The sequence below is a fragment of the Gorilla gorilla genome, chromosome 8 (assembly GCF_029281585.2).
Source record: "Gorilla gorilla gorilla isolate KB3781 chromosome 8, NHGRI_mGorGor1-v2.1_pri, whole genome shotgun sequence".
Taxonomy (NCBI): Eukaryota; Metazoa; Chordata; class Mammalia; order Primates; family Hominidae; genus Gorilla; species Gorilla gorilla.
In genome coordinates this window covers 69461131-69481013 of record NC_073232.2, presented here as the reverse complement: position 1 = coordinate 69481013, position 19883 = coordinate 69461131, and the positions used below count along the sequence as shown (strand labels likewise).

Sequence of the window (19883 nt, the reverse complement as noted above, 5' to 3'; positions counted from 1 at the left end):
CAAATCATGAGTGAACTCCCATTCACAATTGCTTCAAAGAGAAGAAAATACTTAGGAATCCAACTTACAAGGGACGTGAAGGACCTCTTCAAGGAGAACTACAAACCACTGCTCAATGAAATAAAAGAGGATACAAACAAATGGAAGAACATTCCATGCTTATGGGTAGGAAGAATCAATATCATGAAAATGGCCATACTGCCCAAGGTAATTTATAGATTCAATGCCATCCCCATCAAGCTACCAATCACTTTCTTCACAGAATTGGAAAAAACTAAAGTTCATATGGAACCAAAAAAGAGCCCGCATTGCCAAGTCAATCCTAAGCCAAAAGAACAAAGCTGGAGGCATCACACTACCTGACTTCAAACTATACTACAAGGCTACAGTAACCAAAACAGCATGGTACTGGTACCAAAACAGAGATATAGATCAATGGAACAGAACAGAGCCCTCAGAAATAATGCCGCATATCTACAACTATCTGATCTTTGACAAACCTGGCAAAAACAAGAAATGGGGAAACGATTCCCTATTTCATAAATGGTGCTGGGAAAACTGGCTAGCCATATGTAGAAAGCTGAAACTGGATCCCTTCCTTACACCTTATACAAAAATTAATTCAAGATGGATTCAAGACTTAAATGTTAGACCTAAAACCATAAAAACCCTAGAAGAAAACCTAGGCATTACCATTCAGGACATAGGCATGGGCAAGGACTTCATGACTAAAACACCAAAAGCAATGGCAACAAAAGCTAAAATTGACAAATGGGATCTAATTAAACTAAAGAGCTTCTGCACAGCAAAAGAAACTACCATCAGAGTGAATAGGCAACCCACAGAATGGGAGAAAATTTTCACAACCTACTCATCTGACAAAGGGCTAGTATCCAGAATCTACAATGAACTCAAACAGATTTACAAGAAAAAAACAAACAACCCCATCAAAAAGTGGGCAAAGGATATGAACAGACACTTCTCAAAAGAAGACATTTATGCAGCCAAAAGACACATGAAAAAATGCTCATCATCACTGGCCATCAGAGAAATGCAAATCAAAACCACTATGAGATACCATCTCACACCTGTTAGAATGGCAATCATTAAAAAGTCAGGAAACAACAGGTGCTGGAGAGGATGTGGAGAAATAGGAACACTTTTACACTGTTGGTGGGACTGTAAACTAGTTCAACCATTGTGGAAGTCGGTGTGGCGATTCCTTAGGGATCTAGAACTAGAAATACCATTTGACCCAGCCATCCCATTACTGGGTATATACCCAAAGGACTATAAATCATGCTGCTATAAAGACACATGCAGACGTATGTTTATTGCAGCACTATTCACAATAGCAAAGACTTGGAACCAACCCAAATGTCCAACAATGATAGACTGGATTAAGAAAATGTGGCACATATACACCATGGAATACTATGCAGCCATAAAAAATGATGAGTTCATGTCCTTTGTAGGGACATGGATGAAATTGGAAATCATCATTCTCAGTAAACTATCGCAGGGACAAAAAAACCAAACACTACATGTTCTCACTCATAGATGGGAATTGAACAATGAGAACACATGGACACAGGAAGGGGAACATCACACTCTGCGGACTGTTGTGGGGTGTGGGAAGGGGGGAGGGATAGCATTAGGAGACATACCGAATGCTAAATGACGAGTTAATGGGTGCAGCACACCAGCATGGCACATGTATACATATGTAACTAACCAGCACATTGTGCACATGTACCCTAAAACTTAAAGTATAATAATAATAAAAAAAAAAGAAAAAAAAATACAGCTGGAATAAATTCTAGTGTCCAACAGCACACCAGGGTGACTATAATTTATTATATAATTCAGAATAACTAAAAGAATGAAATTAAAATGTTCCTAACACAAAGAAATGATAAATGTTTGAAGCGACGGATATCTGAATTACCCTGATTTGATCATCACACATTGTATGCTTCTATCAAAATACTACATGTACCCCATAAATATGTACAACTATTATGTATCCATAACAACTAAAATAAAAAAAAGTAAAGGCATCTCTTAATATGTATGTCTTTAAAATTAGAAACTTGCTACATTTTAAATAAAAGAGAAACAAATGACTTCTATGAACTATTTCAATCATTTCAAGTATACAAGATTTAGTAATCTTTACACAACTTTACATTAATAACACTTATTTTTACTAATAGTAGCATTACATGTTCAAAATTTGAACATTATTTAGTTTTCTGACATTACAATGGTATAACTTTAAAATCTGTATTACTTTTTACTTTATATTTTAGGAGTTTCCTTGGGCCAAAGTATAAAATCTGTAGCTCTAGAAAAAACTAAATAAAAATGAAAAAACCAAGCTATCTGTCACCTCACACTTCCTAATCAATATGGCTTATTTTTTTGCTAATTTTTTTTTTGAGATGAAATTTCACTCTTGTTGCCCAGGTTGGAGTACAATGGCGCGATCTTGGCTCACCACAACCTCCGCCTCCCAGGCTGAAGCGATTCTCTTGCCTCAGCCTCCTAAGTAGCTGGGATTATAGGCATACGCCACGTCACCTGGCTAATTTTGTATTTTTAGTAGAGACGGGGTTTCTGCATGTTGGTCAGGCTGGTCTCGAACTCCCGACCTCAGGTGATCCGCCCACTTCAGCCTCCCAAAGTGCTGGGATTACAGGTGTGAGCCACTGCGTCTGGACTTTTTTTTTTTTTCTTTTTTGCTAATTTGTATTTTATTTTTGCTAATTTAAAAGACAGTTAATAGAATATCAGAAATAGTGAACATTATCATTTCCAAAAATGCAAGAGCGTGTACATTTTCCATACACTGAGTACTGTCTGAATTTTCTATTGATAAACTCTGACCACTTCTTCAGACAATTCATGTACTTACTTTAGCATTATCATTAAGGATGAAGGTTCTTGAACCATCAGGAACAAGGGTGCCATCTTCACACAAGTTACTTAACTGCTGGGAGGCTCTATTTCATCTTATGTAAACTATAGATAATACCTACTCACCTCAAGGGTGTATCAAGGGTTTATGTAAGCTAAATTTGTAGAAAGCAGTTAGCACAGTGCCAGGAAGGGTCCAAGAAGAAATGGTACTATGATATATTCGTACATATATATGTATGCATGTTAATGAACTCTTATTAGCTGTGTTCATTAAAGGTTTTCTCTATCCTGTGATTTGCTTTTAGAGTTTGGAATACATTTCATTGTGCACATTCCATTTGTATTATTAATATGACAACATTTATTCCTATTATTATTATCATCAATTCAATCACATCTACTATATCTCTGATGATGACGATGATTCCTTTAATAATCACAAAACTCTCTTCCCTTCATCACGGGGTAAATAACCCATCACAATGCTGTAAGTCTCCATCAGCACCCCAGGCTGCCCCTGCTCACTTACCAGATCTGCTACTTTAGCCAGATCAATCATCATGTTAATGTCACACCCACATTCAATAATGGTGAGTCTGCGCTTTTTACCTATAAGTGAAAAGATGAAAATTTTACTTTAAAAAGACCCTGAAAAAACTCTAAGCATCAACTCTTAATTTTCATTTTTTAATTGCATCCAGTAAAACACCATGTAGATTTACAGGAGTGTACCAGAAGTTCATTTTTATAGGCAAAAACTGGTAAAATAAAATAAATTCCATCCTGTTTTTCTTGCTGTGTTCTAAATTTAAATAATATTAAGTCTACTCAGATGAATAAAAGTGCTCAAACAGGGAAAATTCTGACTGGACAGGCTCCATGATAACCATGATCCTGCTGTTCAGCTGCAGGCCAATGTCTTTGCCTCTGTCAAAACTCCCGTATTCCCACCATCGCTAAAAACATCCTTAAACATAATGCAACAGAATATCCATAACGATAATTATGTCTAAATTAAGGTAATAAGAAAACGGTCAAGAAAATATGGGCTGGGCACCGTGGCTCACACCTGTAGTCCTGGCACCTTGGGAGGCCAAGGCAGGTGGATCCCTTGAGCCCAGGAGTTTTGAGACCAGCCTGGGCCACATGGGGAAACCCCATCTCTACAAAACAGAAAATAAAAAAAGAAAAATTAGCCAGGCATGGTGGCATACACTACTCAGGAGGCTAAGGTAGGAGGATTGGTTGAGCCTGGGAGGTTGAGGCTGCAGTGAGCTGTAATCACACCACTGCATTCCAGCCTGTGCCACAGAGCAAGACTCTGTCTCAAACAAAAAAAAGAAAAAAAAAAGAAAAGAAAATATGGATGCTCCAAAGATAAAGAAAAGCCTCAATCCAACTATGTTATTGCAATAACAAGAGATTTCAGAGTGTATGTACATTGCCATTCTACCACTGGAAGTTTGTTTCATCTTCCCTCAAACTTGGAAAGGTCACCATCTCCCAAAGCAGACAAATTCTCACAGGAAAAAGAGAAAACACACACTTCCACCAGCATGTGGCTTCACAAGGGCAAGCATGTGCACCTGGCACATAGGAGGTACGTGCTGTCTGTTAAATGATATGTTCACAGTGACCAGGCCTGCTAGGCTCTTCCAAGGAACATGCTTGGCAAAGCCATAGAGCAGTCAGGATAGGATATTTATCACATCCTTATCTCTGGGAACTTACCCTGTTCTGAAGTTATAGCTAACTTAGTAAAAGTATAAGAGAAGTAACATGATATGACAGTATTTAACATGTTCCACTCAAGAAAACAAGAAACACATGCACGTCCCTCAGATGACAACAGCCACGCCAACTCTGTGTCTGCGGTGGCATCTCCTACCTGACACAACCGTCACAGGGCCTCTGATCTCAGTCAACTTCTGCCAATGAAGTTCTGAATGAGGCATTATATCAAAGTGCTCTTTCCAACTTTGGAGGCCCCGTCACCACTACCACTATTGGTGGGGGCTCTAGTGGAGTTCGATCAATCACTGGAATATGATGCTTTTTTGTCTTTAAATCCTGAGTCCTATTCATTAAAAACAAAAAAAAGAAAGTAAACTCACTTTCAAAATAGAGTAAAAGTAGACTTTTTAAGTATACTTATAGATATGAGTACTTTAGTATATTTTATAGAGTACAACAGACAATATATAAATGTAATTAACTTATCAATTATTAACTTAACTTCTGACCCCCATCCAAATAACTACTATTCAATAAAGATGTAACAAGATGACTTCAATAGTATAGAGAGTTGAAATTTAAACACTCCTTAAATCTGACTGTTTTATGAGTGATTTTAATAGTTGTTTTAAAAACCAAAAGGTAAATACCGAGGCAGTGCATCATAATGGATAAGAACAGAGGCGCTGGAGTTAAATTTGGCTCTCCTATTTACTGGTTATATGATTGGAGGTAACTTGTTTTCTTGACCTCAGTTTTCTTATCCATAAAAAGAGGGCAAGAATGATTCCTACTCTGGTAAGGCTGCTGGAAGCATTTAGTTGAATAATGTTTAAAGTACACTGCTAAGAATATCACAAGGACTCACTAAATAAAGCTATGATAGTATTAAATATTGTAATTTTTGTATTTTATATTACAACTTTGTAAAACATATCCGGAGGGAAAAAGCACACTTATCACCATAGAAACAATTTAAAGTTTAGGAACAAATTCTATAAATTCTTGTATCTTGTGCAAGAAACACCAACCAGTGTGCAGATGCTGGAGGCAAGGCAGCCTCTATGGGAAGTCTTCTCACGTTTTAGTAAAAGCCACACGGCATGCATCTCCATGTCCTTTGGAGCTGGACTAGACTTGTGAATCCAAATGTCACCCGTGAGAGGCTCCTACTATTTAAAAAGAATCAATGGAAGAAGCATCAGACTGTAGCTAAACATACCTGGGAAAGGATCAAGCCATCCGCACAGCAGACTGAACTGCAAAAGCTTTGGGATTTCTCTTCCAGGCATCTTCCTCGTCTCCTAGCTGGAGATCTTGCAGATGCCGCTTCTTTTTCTTTCCAGCTTTGGGTCCACTGTTTTTCTTTCTGTGTTTCTTCTGGTCCTTAGTCTCCACAGTGGCTATTTACCAATAACAAGTAACTCTAACCTACAAGGAAGAAGGTTAGGGTAAGCAGGTGGGAAAAACATTTTACAATCCAGGCAATACCCAGGGAAAAACATTAAATTTCATTTATTTCTTTATGAAGACATGATGTATTTGTTCACTGAACAAGGGTAGAAACTGCTTAACCATCCCCAATTTCATTTCTCTCTGTTATGCTATAAATTAGATGAGTTACCTCTGCTAAGGTTACATTTTATGGTTAAGTTACTTTTTATTCACCTTAAGTGTCAACATTATTCATCTTAAGTGTCAACATCACCAGTATCTATTTCTGCAAGGATGGAAATATTCTATATCTGTACTTTTCAGCCATTTAGCCATTAGCCACATGTGGTTACCTGAAATGTTCTTAAAGAAACTGAAAAAATGAATTTTTAATTAATTTCATTCTAACTCTAAATAGTCACATGTCGCTACCATACTGGACAGCTCAGACCTAGGTATCAACTGGACTAATGAAGTGGTTTCCTAACTTAAACTTAAATTGTAATAAAAAATTTAAAACGTTTTTATGAACTTCCAATAGGATCGCAGTATTACTTTTAGTACCTGTCAACTCTGTAAAACTCCTGAATTATAACTCATTTACACACATTTGAAAAACAGCAGTATCTGTATGTGTGAGATACGACTGCTTCTAAATGATGCCTGGAGACCCCATGGACTTACAGAGACCCTTCCAGTGATTTCTGAGGTACCCGGGAATCTGTGGCCAATAAATTGGTAATCACTGAATTAGTGAGTTTTTTAAGAATATCAGGCTGCATAAAATCTGACAGCTTGATTGAAAAAAAGCGGGACAGGGTGCCATTTCATTCAATTAAGGTCCTGTATTAATTCCGTTTAATAAATGTTTGGTCTATCTATGATGTGCTAGCCACTGTGCCAGTGAATGGATATAGCTATGATCTGACTTGCAGAGGAAATCCAAACTAGTACCTTCCGTGCAATAAGGGATACATTGCAAGGCTGCACAGGGTGCTACTGGAGCACAGAAGTGAGTCTGGGGCTTCCCACAGACACACAACATGAGCGGAAACAGAAAGTCTTTATATATCACCATAACGTCAAGGAACACCGGCTGGGAGTTAGGAGAGCTGGGCACTAGGAACGCTTTGAAACTGAATAGCTGTGTGATTTCCGAGGTTATGTTGCTTCTCTATTATATTTTAGTTCCGAAGCTGTACTAATGTTTCTCTTTCTTTTGCTCTTGGTGGGAAAAGCACAATTTGGGGTCAACAGATTCGGCTCAGGTCCAAGTCGCCTGCTGGGACCACGTCGCCAGGAAACGACGTCTCCCGGACACCTTCCCTCCCCGTCAGGCTCTCTGCAGGGATTCACCCCGTTCCCTCTCCCAGCGACTCCCGGGCACACCTCCGTTAGAGGCGAAATATGCTGCTCCTGGGGAGCAAAGATAACCCGGAGGACCGGGGAAGGACCTTCCCACGCGCACGACTCGCGATCTTCCCAGTGCCCCAGAGCCAGGGACCCCACTGCCGCCTACCCCAGCCCGCAGCACCGAACCTGTTCTCAGTTGCGACTCCTCAGGTCCGCCTCGACACCGCCGGAAACGGAAATTCACCGTCGCGCCGACTCGCGGGGAGAGAAACAAAAAGGCAGAAAAAAGATACCGGCGCCTGGACGACTTCCGGGGAGAGCTGGAAAACTAGTCAACAGCTGTGTGCGGGCGCCTGCGCCGTGTGCGCAGTGCGTTCCACCGGGTCCGCATCCCTCCCGATTCCGCCCCACCCCGCCCTCGGAATCCGCTGCCTCAACTCCCGCGGTGGGATTCCGGAGCAGCGTACACCGCCCTCGCCTTAGTCCTCCGCGAAGGCCAGGGCAGCTGTGCGGCCTGACGCGGATTAGTTGGTGCGGTGCAAAAGCCAGAAGGAGACACATTTGGTCCTGGCCACCCCGGAGTCACCGTGCCCGGGACAAATGGACTATGGCTCGACTGGGAGTCCACTTCCTCCTCTTTAAAGATGACAGATGAGGGAGATCTCGGGTCCTGGGGATGCCCTAAAGCCCTCTTTTGGCGGGAAGCGGTGGCTCATGCCTGTAATCCCAGCCCTTTGGGAGGCTGAGGCGGCAGGATCGCTTGAGCCCAGGAGTTCAAGACCAGCCTGGGCAACTTAGGGAGGACCCCCCCCCCCCGTCTCGCGGAAAAAAGAAAGAAAGAAAATTAGCCGGGCACGGTGGCTCACGCCTGTAATCCCAGCATTTTGGGAGTCCAAGGCAGGAGGATTGCTTGAGCCCAGCAGTTCAAGACCAGCCTGGGCAACACAGGGAGGCTACCTCTCTCTCTCTCAATCAATGCCGGCGTCGTGGCGGGCGCCTGTGGTCCCTGTGGTCCCAGCTACTCTGGAGGCTGAGGCGGAACGATCGCTTGAGCCTTGGAGGCGGAGGTTGCAGTGAGCTGAGATCGAGCCACTGCACTCCAGCCTGGGCGACAGAGCAAGACACTGTCTCAAAGAAAAATAAATAAAATAAGGCCCTCTTTTTCCAGGACCAACAGACTCTGATGGCAGGGACAAACTGACCCAGCCTAAACTGCCTCGCCTTCCCTGCTCCCGGGAAAGGGGCTTTCCCTAAGGGAAGGTAGCATCTTGCCATTTTCTTCCTGCACAGCTTTGCCTTCCCAGGGATCGGCCCATTGCCACCTGAGGAAATGCCTTGGAGTCCATCTAACCCACAGCCCAGGTACTTGGGACGCCTACAGAGCCTACATTGTCAGAGGATGCATCTTCTTCCAGTCTTGGAGGGGTTCCTTTCAATAAGATCCCACCAGTGCACTCAAGGCTCAATTCTACACCAAAAAACTAGGCCCACTCCTGTCACCGAGACCCCCAGGCTTCAGGTCCTGTCACAGGGACCTTGTTTTCGCCCCCAGCAGCCCCCAGGTATTCACTCTGCATAGGCTATATACTGGGTGCTAGACAACAGAGGCTACCCACGTGGCACGTGCTTCCCTTATCTGTGAAGAGCTTAGGATGTTGTAACTTCTTCACACTATGCCTCTTACTTCATGGAGATGTCAGTATCCGGGTAGATAATCCTTCCAACATCCTTTTGATCTCATGAAGCCCACTCCTGTCCTCTGCCCTACCTCAGCTTCCCCCTCCCTCCAGGATCAGACCTTAGACCTTGTCAGGTCCAAGGACTGCAAACCCCACAGTAGCCCACTCTGACCACCACCTCCTAGCTATCCAGGTTACTCCCTATACTGCCCTGAAACAAAACTCTTGCAACCTTACCAGTACTTCCAATCCAGATCTTACTACCTTTTCACTGTTTCTTCCTTCCTTTATGACTTTTCCCTCTCTAGTGAGCGAGCTTAAACTCCATGGCCAACCATTCTCATTGGTCCCTTGCACACCTCCTCAACTCACCCACCTCCCTGTCACCTCCTATCTGCTTAGTAAGATGGGAGCCCTGGATAAACCCAGCTCTCCATCTATTCCATGCCACAACGATGCAACTAAACATGGCTGGAGGAAAACAGGACCATGCCAGCAGTCCTCACTTTAATCATTCTTTTTCCGGTCTATTCAATCTCCCATTGTTCCAAATGAGTATTTCGCACTTCTTCCTCTCTGTTCAATCCTTCCTACTGCCTCCCCCTTCCTTGCCTCCTGAAAAAAGAAGGGAAAAAAGACCTTCTGAAAAAAGAAGGGATAGGTGTCCACAACTCAGTGTGAAGTGTTTAAAAAAGAGCCACACAAGCACGAAGAAAGCCAGAAGTGAGTAACCTGCAGAAAAGTAGGTAAAGGTTCTGATCTGGATCCAGATGAGAAATGGAATGGCAATTGAAAATCAGGAAATATTTTGAAGAAGATAAATGTTCCTGGATATCTTTGAATACTTGGTAAATTATTAAGTTCTTATATATAATAAAGCAAGATTGTAGGTTTGTCTTTTTATTCAGGTATTTGAGGAAAATGTGTCTCCAAGGACTATTGAAATCTGAGACATATGTTGTGGGTACATTAAGGAGAAGGTATAGTAGTGTTTAAGAATTTAAAAATATATTTAGGTCTCGTCTTGTAAGTCAGCCCTTCTCCTTACATTAACTATATGACTCCTTCATAGTGGATTATTATTCCATCCAAAATTTCCTATTTCAAAAGCCACATTTGGTTCATGCAGATATGAAAAGATGCCATAGTAGGAGAAAAAAGTTTGGAGATCATTAAGATGCAAACAGGAGTATTTAGTAATACTTTAGTAAGCTTATATGAATATGATAAAATACAGTTTTAATTTGGCTTCTAAGTATACTTTATTCTAGACATTATAAATCACCATCACTTGAGAGAAAAAAAGAGAGCCAGAGATGAATATATACTTTCCAACATAATGTAAAGGCATAGTAGCATCCTCAACATGACATATGCTGTGCTCCTAAATATTAAGGATAAGATGCTAAAATTTGTCTTTACCCCCATGTTTTGGGTTCTAAAATATTAGATGTAGAAAAAAAGTAAAAAGAAACCACTCTAAGACAAGGAATTTTATTTTCGTAAAACATCCATATCCACATAATTCGTAGGCAGTTTCCTAAATGGCTTTCAGTGATCCCCTTTTCTTAATATTCATATCCTGTCCTTTCAGCTTGATAGTTGGCTTGAGATTAATCACACTTGAGCTTAATCACTTCCAAGTCTAGATGACAAAAGCCTTTGACTTTTTTCTTGCACATTCTTTTTTTTTTTTTTTTTTTTTTTTGAGACGGAGTCTTGCTTTGTCGCCCAGGCTGGAGTGCAGTGGCGCGATCTCGGCTCACTGCAAGCTCCACCTCCCGGGTTCACGCCATTCTCCTGCCTCAGCCTCCCGAGTAGCTGGGACTACAGGCGCCCAGTACCACGCCCGGCTAATTTTTTGTATTTTTAGTAGAGACGGGGGCACATTCTTTTTTGCCTTCTTATTTATTAGCCCTGTTGAAGCTGCTTCCATGTTGTGAGATGCTTTATGGGTAACATCCATGTGGTAAAACAGTGAAGTAGGCCTCTTGCCAACCACCAATTAAGAATAACCATGGAGGAAGTGAGTCCCACCAACAGCTACTTGAGTCACTATAAAAGTGGACTCATCACTGATTGAACCTTGGAATAACGATAGCCCAATTGACACCTTGATTTTAGCCTTGTGAGATATTCAGGCAAAGAGAATGCAGCTAAGCATTATCTGAATTTCTGACTCATGGAAACTGTGAGATAATAAATGTTTGCTGCTTTATCCACTAAGATTTTGGATAATTTGTTAAACAAACACATAACTAATACACATACATACACAACTTGCAAGATAAAATATAACTTTAGAGGAAAAAAGAAATCAAGCAAGAACTAGATGCAGTTAACATAAACTAAGCTCAACATATTTCATTACAGCATGTGGAAATTGTAAAGTATCTTTTTCTCATATATGTTAAGTACTCAGTAAAAAATTACAGTATTGCTGAAATCTGTATACTGAAGTTGAAAAAGACAAAATTTAGAGGATGTATGGGACGTAGTGAAAACATAATTGAAAGATTCAAAAGCAAAATTTGTATAACAGAATTTGTATTTTAAGAAAAATGTAGAGTTACAAAAAGTATGTCCCCTTCTCTGACAGTAATTATTACCCTATTTGCTATAATATAATAAATAAGGTTTTGAGTAGCAAATTTGTGGCAGATTTAAGCAACAATCCAGGTAAACAGACACCTTTCTTTCAATAAGGGAGCAGGAAATGACAATTACATTATTCAGCAAAAACATTTTATCTTTGTTTACAGACTTTGTGTGTGGGTGTGACTGTTTCTCACAAATTGCAAAGGTCCCCAATCTTAACAAAGAATTTATTTGACCATTAACTATATTTCATGGGTAACCTTTATTTTATAACATGAAATTATATATTGAATTTGGATTTTTACATTTTGTTAATTACTACTTCACAAGAAGGGGAAAAATAAAAAAATCTTCAAAAAGCAGTTATAGCTCAATGATTTAAATCAATTCACCAGGCTATGGTTGTGGCAGATAATAAAACATTAAATTCTTCTCCCAAAGCTAAGTTGATTACTCTGAGTACCTACCTGTGTTCTTCCAAAATTTTATAAATTACATGGGATTGGAGCTCAGATGAAATTTAGGTTGCTTTTTTTCCAACTTTTAAGTTCAGTGCTACATGATCATGATTAAATGATGGCTAAAATGAGGATCTAAATCTATTGTATCATTACTTTACAATCAGAAATAAATGATAACAGTAAAGCATTTTATTAACTTATTTCTGAGGTAATAGAAGAGGAATATATGTGATAAGGAAGAATGAATTGATTTGGACTCGTAAGGAAATGTGATTTTAAGAGAAATTTACAAACCTAGTTAGTATGCAGGAAGGTGTGGAATGCAAAAAAGACCTGAGATAAAATTAATGGCTTAAAAAATTCTGATAGCCCAAACAGCCATGCACCATTATATTCAAAAACAAAATAAGCACATGCTGATACATTACCTTAATGTGAGGAAAAACTTGATGTGCCGGGAACAGTGAGAAATGACATATTTCCTGGACTGGCCTGACTGCTTTTTTAGTAAACTGGAGCCACAAAATCAAGGTATATATTCAATCCATGAATGTTTTGATTTCTCATTTGCAGCATTTTGAGGTTTTGATACATCAAAGCATTCTGAATAACAAAATCTCACATCTAATGTTGATCAATATGACCACAACAAGCTCTAAAATTCTACAGTCCTTGCCTTTCTGCCTGAACCTTGCCCCCCAAAAATAATTTATTTCAGGCATTTCCAGTCAAAATTTTAAAACTGATAACTAATTTTGTGTAGTTTGGGTCATGTTTATGACATATTAATTAGTCATAGTTGTCAAGAAACAGAATGACCTAGGTAATATGCTCAACTCTGAAGCTAGGCTGTCAGGTTTTGAAACCAATGGATTAACAACAGGGAAGTGGCTGGGCACAGTGGCTTATGCCTGTAATTCCAGCACTTTCAGGGGCCGAGACAGGTGGATCACTTGAGATCAGGATTTTGAGACCCGCCTGGCCAACATGGGTGAAACTCCATCTCTACCCCAAATACAAAAATTAGCCAAGTGTGCTGGCACACATCTGTAATCCAAGCTACTCAGGAGGCTGAGACAGGAGAATAGCTTGAACCTGGGAGGTGGGGATTGCAGTGAGCCGAGATCGTGCCACTGCACTCCAGCCTGAGTGACATAGTGAGACTCTGTCTCCAAAACAAAACAAAACAAAACAAAACAAAACAAAACAAAAGAAGTAAGGGGTAATTCTCCAAGGAAAACTACCATTATTTTATCAAAATAATGAAGGAAGCATTCTGGTCAGTCAAACCAACCTATGTCTATAATCAAAGAGCAAGCTTTACAGAGAAATTTTTAATACAGAACTGAAATATTATTCATAAGTGATTGGAGTATTCTGGGGAATAGATGCTAGTAAAAGTTAAGAAAAATTTATGCATTTTCTTGCCTTATAAGAAGTCAATTAGGGTGAAATTCATGTTGTAAAAGTATTTACATATAAACTAACTTCAAGAAAAAATTTGCTGGAGATATTAGCAGAACACGTTGTACTTTACAAAAATAATGCATGAATTTGGTCTAGGTTGGGTTGAATATGTTTAGAAAAACACAGTCTTTTGAAGAAAAAGTTAGATTGCAATATCTCAAGTAATAACTAGTGACAATGAAGATAATAAAGTGTTCTTATGAGCCCAAGAGTTGATATTTCTAAGTTTTACGGCATAGCTGATGAATCATTCAGTAAAACCAAATGAAACAAATACCTTCAATCTCTCAAATCAAACACCATACTATTGAGATTTTAGCTATAACTTTGTTTGCCTTGTTTGAAAAAGTATTTTAAAACCCCAAAATATTTTTGTTAAACCATCTTAAATGGTTAAAACATTCCTTTTAGAGTAAACACTTATGAAATGCTTAAGCATTGTAACCTCATCATTCTAAAGGATTAAAATGTTTATTTTAAATTGAACATTTATGAAATGCTTAAACATTTTAACTAGCCTTTTTTAAAGTGCAATCATAAAAACACTGTTTTTATAATGAAAGAAATATTACCTAATTGCATTCACACATTTGAACTGTTTAGACATGAGGCAATAAAGTGAAATACAATTGTGAAACACATATTTTATGTAAAGTATAGTTGCCAAAGTTTTTGTCATCTTGAAATGATCTTTTTATACTTTTTTGCTTTTAAAGCATAAGTTTGTGGCACAAGTTAAGTTGATTCTGGCAAATTGTAGTTAATCCCCGACTACTTTTCATGATTAGATATTCAGCTAAGGTATACATCACAGACCATCTGTGAGAGGACACTATTTCATCTGTCTTCTGGGTAATAGGGAGGCTCATTTTGAGGATGGACCCACCGTGTTTTTTTGTGAAAGCAGAAGAGTGTCAGGTGGTTACTACAGATAAACACAAAGGGTAATACCAGAGAAAAAGAAACACAGGGCTTTGCCAGCAAACCTTTACAATATTGGTGCACCTCAACAGGTGGTAAACAGTGAGATGTCATATACGTGTACAAAGCCAGAATACATTTCACAATTTGTAGCTCAGATTCCATGAGACACTAAGAATACAGATGTTAGGAAGTTTCAAATTTCAATAAGGGTAGAATCTAATACCACCGTGAAAATACCCTTTCTCAACTGCATGTACTTATACTGCTAACTGGAGAAAATAGCTCTGGAGAGTAATCATGGAACTGTGCGGAGTTTATTTGGTTAATGGGACCAAACATACAATTAGGTAGAAGAAATAAGTTTGAGAGTTCAATAGCACTGTAAGGTGACTAGTTACTAATTTATTGTATGTGTCAAAATAGCTGAAAGAGAATATTTGAAATGTTCCCAAAACAAATAAATAATAAACCTTTGTGGTGATGGATAACCTAAATATGGTGATTTGATTTTTACACATGGTATGCATGTATCAAAATATCACATTTACTTGTTATAGATACATGAGTTGTACTATATAAATATGTACAACTCTTGCATATCCATAAAAAGTAAATACATGAATAGATTAACAAATAGAACACGAAAAAATTATTAGTACAGAATATTTAGCCTTTTTCTAAGTTTCATGAGAAATCTGCAAATTTCCTAGGGAAACTTATGACAGCCTATTAACATGCAAATATAATGTATTAGATCTAACTTTTAAAAGTAAAAAGAGATTTTTTTATCATCCTGAAGAAGAAAAAGAACTTTTACCAAGGTTTTCTTGTCCTGGGCTCAACATGTAATGATGAAAGCAAACTGGAGTAGAAAGTAAGGCAAAGAAAAATAAATACATATTTTTTTCAGTGGTCTCTAAGCATCTTAAACTTTGTTATCTCTCATGTCTAGCTTTATTCCAGGCACAAACTGATCAAAAATTGGTTCCCTGAATGAGCTTGCCATATCAGATACAGAAATTGTAAGATTTGCTAATTCAAAGTACAAGAACACAGTAAATAGTAAGAGAAGACATGAGCCTGTCAGTATATTAAATTCACTGGCATGCTTTTTTCATCTATTTCCCTTCAGAATCTATTACAAAAACCTAGAGAAATGTGACTCCTATGAGCCACTGTTATGCAAAGGTGCGCCAGACTCATTGTATTTAGGGCAGAAAGTGTAGCCTGGAGTAAAAAAATAAAAAATAAAGATTTTAAGTCCAAGAATGCTCAAAACTAAGTAAATGATGTATTACCAAATTTTGATTGCTGCATAAAATACCTCTTTGTGACAACCCAGTTTACACGCAATTTCAATGATGACTATTAGAGAACTATTAAGCTGAGCAGGTCATGTAGCTTAGGGTAAACCTCATGACCTCATCTGTTGGAACATGTGTCGACAGGATAGACCAGGGAAATGCTGGGCGCAGTGGCCCACGCTTGTAATCTCAGCACTCTGGGAGGCCGAGGCAGGCGGATCACAAGGTCAGCAGATCGAGACCACCCTGGCTAACATGGTGAAACCCCAGCTGTACTAAAAAATACAAAAAATTAGCCAGGTGTGGTGGCGGGCGCCTGTAGTCCCAGCTACTCGGGAGGCTGAGGCAGGAGAATGGCGTGAACCCCGGAGGCGGAGCTTGCAGTGAGCCGAGATCGCGCCACTGCACTCCAGCCTGAGGTAAAGAACTGTAGAGAATTCTGCCCCTCTTTGTCTTTGCTTTAGACTTTTGGTTTTATCTTCTCTGTTCTTCCCTTTGGTACAAGAAGATGGTAATAGTGTTTTCAATGCCAATGAACCTGTAATGCTGATTTCTTTTATTTTTTCTAAGTTCACTTGCTGAAATACAAGTAGACAGAATGAGAGTGTGTGAGGGTCAAGCCCAAATTCCTTTGCTTTTAGCCATGGAATACTGAAGACAGAAACAGACTCACCTTTCACTCCCATCTTCGTGGCTCCAGGACCAACGATATGTCTCAGCATAGCCTGTGTATTCACTGTACTGCTCAGTACCTGAAACAAACAATCTGTCACTATTAACTTCACACTTGATGACAAAAACATTCCACCTATCACAACGTGGCAAGAATAACTTCTGTTTAGCACTGTACTGAAGGTCTCTCCAGCCAGTGCAATAAGGCAAGAAAATAAACAAAAAGGCATAAAGAATGTAAAAAAATAAGTCAAACTGTCTCTATTTGTAGATATCATGATTGTTTACATAGCAAATCCTAAGGAATCATTGAACTAAAGAGAGAGGCCAGGCGCAGTGGCTCATGCCTGTAATCCCAGAGGCGGTGGATTACCTAAAGTCAGAAGTTCAAGACCAGCCTGGCCAACATGGTGAAACCCCACCTCTGCTAAAAATGTAAAAATTAGCCAGGCGTGGTGGTGTGCGCCTTTAATCCCAGCTACTAGGGGGGCTGAGGCAGGAGAACTGCTTGAACCTGGGAGGCGGAGGTTGCAGTGAGCCAAGAGTGTGCCACTGCACTCCAGCGTGGGAGACAGAGTGAGATTCAGTCTCAAAAGAAAAAAAAGAAAAGAAAAGAAAGGGGAAATTAAAATAAAGAAAAAGCATATAAGTAAACTTAGATCAAGGGTATGTCTGTGTACTAGCAACAAACAATGGGAAAATAAACATTTTTAAAAAATCTATTACCCATAATGTCAAAAGCCATAAAATACCTAGGAGTAAATATAACAACAAAGAAGACACTACTGGCCAGGCGCAGTGGCTCATACCTGTAATCCTAGCGCTTTGGGAGTCCGAGGCTGGTGGATCACCTGAGGTCAGAAGTTCGAGACCAGCCTGGCCAACATGGTGAAGCTCCGTCTCTAATAAAAATACAAAAATTAGGCCGGGCGCGGTGGCTCACGCCTGTAATCCCAGCACTTTGGGAGGCCGAGGCGGGTGGATCACGAGGTCAGGAGATCGAGACCATCCTGGCTAACACGGTGAAACCCCGTCTCTACTAAAAATACTAAAAATTAGCCGGGCGTGGTGGCGGGCGCCTGTAGTCCCAGCTACTCGGGAGGCTGAGGCAGGAGAATGGCGTGAACCCAGGAGGCGGAGCTTGCAGTGAGCCGAGATCGCGCCACTGCACTCCAGCCTGGGCGACAGAGCGAGACTCCGTCTCAAAAAAAAAAAAAAAAAAAAAACAAAAAAAAAAAACAAAAATTAGCTGGGCATTGTGGCGTGTGCCTGTAATCCCAGCTACTCAGGAGGCTGAGGCAGGAGAATCGCTTGAACCCGGGAGGCAGAGGTTGCAGTGAGCGGAGATTGTGTCACTTCACTCCAGCCTGGGCCACAGAGCAAGACTCCATCTCAAAAAAAAAAAAAAAAAAAAGACACTAGAAAAAAAAAGAAAACTTAAATGGAGAACTGGGAGGCGGAGGTTGCACTGAACTGAGATCATGCCACTGCCCTCCAGCCTGGGTGACAGAGCAAGACTCCATCTCAAAACAAAAACAAAAACAAAAAACAAACGAACAAACAATGAAAAAACACCTTCAGGAAAATGTTTAGACAAGACTGGAGAAAAAATATTTGCAAATCAAATATCTGACAAAGGACTTGTGTTCAGAATATGTGACGAACTCCTACATGTCTACAATAAAAACACAACCCAATTTAGAAAAATGGACAGAAGACCTGAATATAAACTTCACACAGGAAGATATACAACTGGCTAACAACCACATAAAATATTGCTCAACATTATTAGTCATCAGAGAAATCCAAATAAAAAAAATCACAGTGAGAAACCACCATACACTCAAAAGAGAGGCTAAAATACAAAAGAATAAAAAAGAATGACAACACTAAATGTTGACGAGGATGGAAAACAAGTGGAAATCTCATTATATATTGCTGGTAGAACATAAATTGGTGTAATAATTTTGGAAAAGAGTTTGGCAATCCCTTGTAAAATTAAACATACACGTAACCTTTGACCTACAATTTCCATTCCTAGATATCTACTAAACAAATACTGAAAATGTGTGCTCACAAAAACTGCAAAGAACAATGTTCATAGCAGGTTTCCTTACAATAGATTTGTATCAGTCATTGCTCAACCAGAGAAATGGAACCAGGAGGACATATATATGAAGAGATTTATTGCCAAAAATTGGCCTACACAATTGTAGAGCTGACTAGTCAGGTCCAAAGGGTGCACTGGAACTCTCAGGCATGGGTGAAGTGGCAGTGCACAGAATGAATTTCCTCTTCAGAGAAGCCTCAGCTCTGCTCTTAAGGCCTTCCCCACAACTGAATCAGGCCCACCCAGATTATCGCTTACTTAATGCAAATTGTACTGAATGTGGCTAAGCACAGTGGCTCATGCCTGTAATCCCAGCACTTTGGGAGGCCGAGGTGGGGAGATCACTCGAGGTCAGTAGTTCGAGACCAGCCTAGCCAACATGGTGAAACCCTGTCCCTACTAAAAATACAAAAATTAGCTGAACATGGTGGCAGGCACCTATAATCCCAGCTACTTGGGAGGCAGAGGCAGGGGCATCACTTGAACCCAGGAGGCAGAGGTTGCAGTGAGCCAAGGTCACATCACTGCACTCCAGCCTGGGCAACAGAGTGAGACTTTGTCTCAAAGGAAAAAAAAATGCTTATTGAATGCAATAAGATTAACTCCTTTACTTGTAGACTTTGATCACATCTATAAAATACTTTCACAGCAATACCCGAATTAGTGTTTGACAGAATAACTGGGGGCTGTAGCCTAGCTAAGTTGACATTAAAAAAAAAAGACTATCACAAAACTAAAGGTGGAAACAATCCAACTATTGATAAAAAGTTAACAAAACATTTGCCACGATCACACAAAGGAATACTCCTTAGTAATAAAAGGGATAGAACCACTGACACATTAAAAAACATAGATAGATCTCACATTATGCTAAGCAAAAGAAGCAAGATACAGAAGTGTGTATGACATATATATACATGACATTCTAAAAAAAAGAAAAAAGTAATTTATAATGAAAAGAATAAAAATTATGGTTGTTTCTGGGGTTGGGGACTGACCAGAAAAGGGCTCAAGGGAATTTTCTGAGGTGATAGACATGTTTCCTTTTTTTTATGTCTTGATAGGGGTGTGGGATATAAAAGCACATCTATTTGCCAAAACTCACCATATTATCCACTTAACATTGTATACTTCAATGTGTGTAAATTTTACTTCAAAAATAAAAGAACTGTAAACAAATAATGAACTCTATTTAACAGGTTTACTTTTTGCAGTGGCATGGTTT

General features: G+C 39.6%; 2 protein-coding genes across 2 annotated transcripts in view; both read right to left on the bottom strand.

The window, feature by feature from the left end:
- LOC129525008 (arf-GAP with GTPase, ANK repeat and PH domain-containing protein 5-like) overlaps positions 1 to 3491 on the bottom strand; it is a 53462-nt gene extending 49971 nt beyond the window's left edge. Inside the window, exon 1 of the mRNA XM_063710115.1 lies at positions 3452 to 3491. The gene's annotated coding sequence lies outside the window, so the exon portion shown is untranslated. The remainder of the gene's footprint in view (positions 1 to 3451) is intronic.
- Positions 3492 to 10628: 7137 nt separating this feature from the next.
- The window catches only part of LOC115933075 (poly(ADP-ribose) glycohydrolase-like), a 110228-nt gene continuing 100973 nt past the window's right edge, over positions 10629 to 19883 (bottom strand). The window contains 1 exon segment of the mRNA XM_055353085.2: positions 10629 to 16628. Within this exon segment, the coding sequence (XP_055209060.2) occupies positions 16546 to 16628 (83 nt within the window). The 3' untranslated portion in view covers positions 10629 to 16545.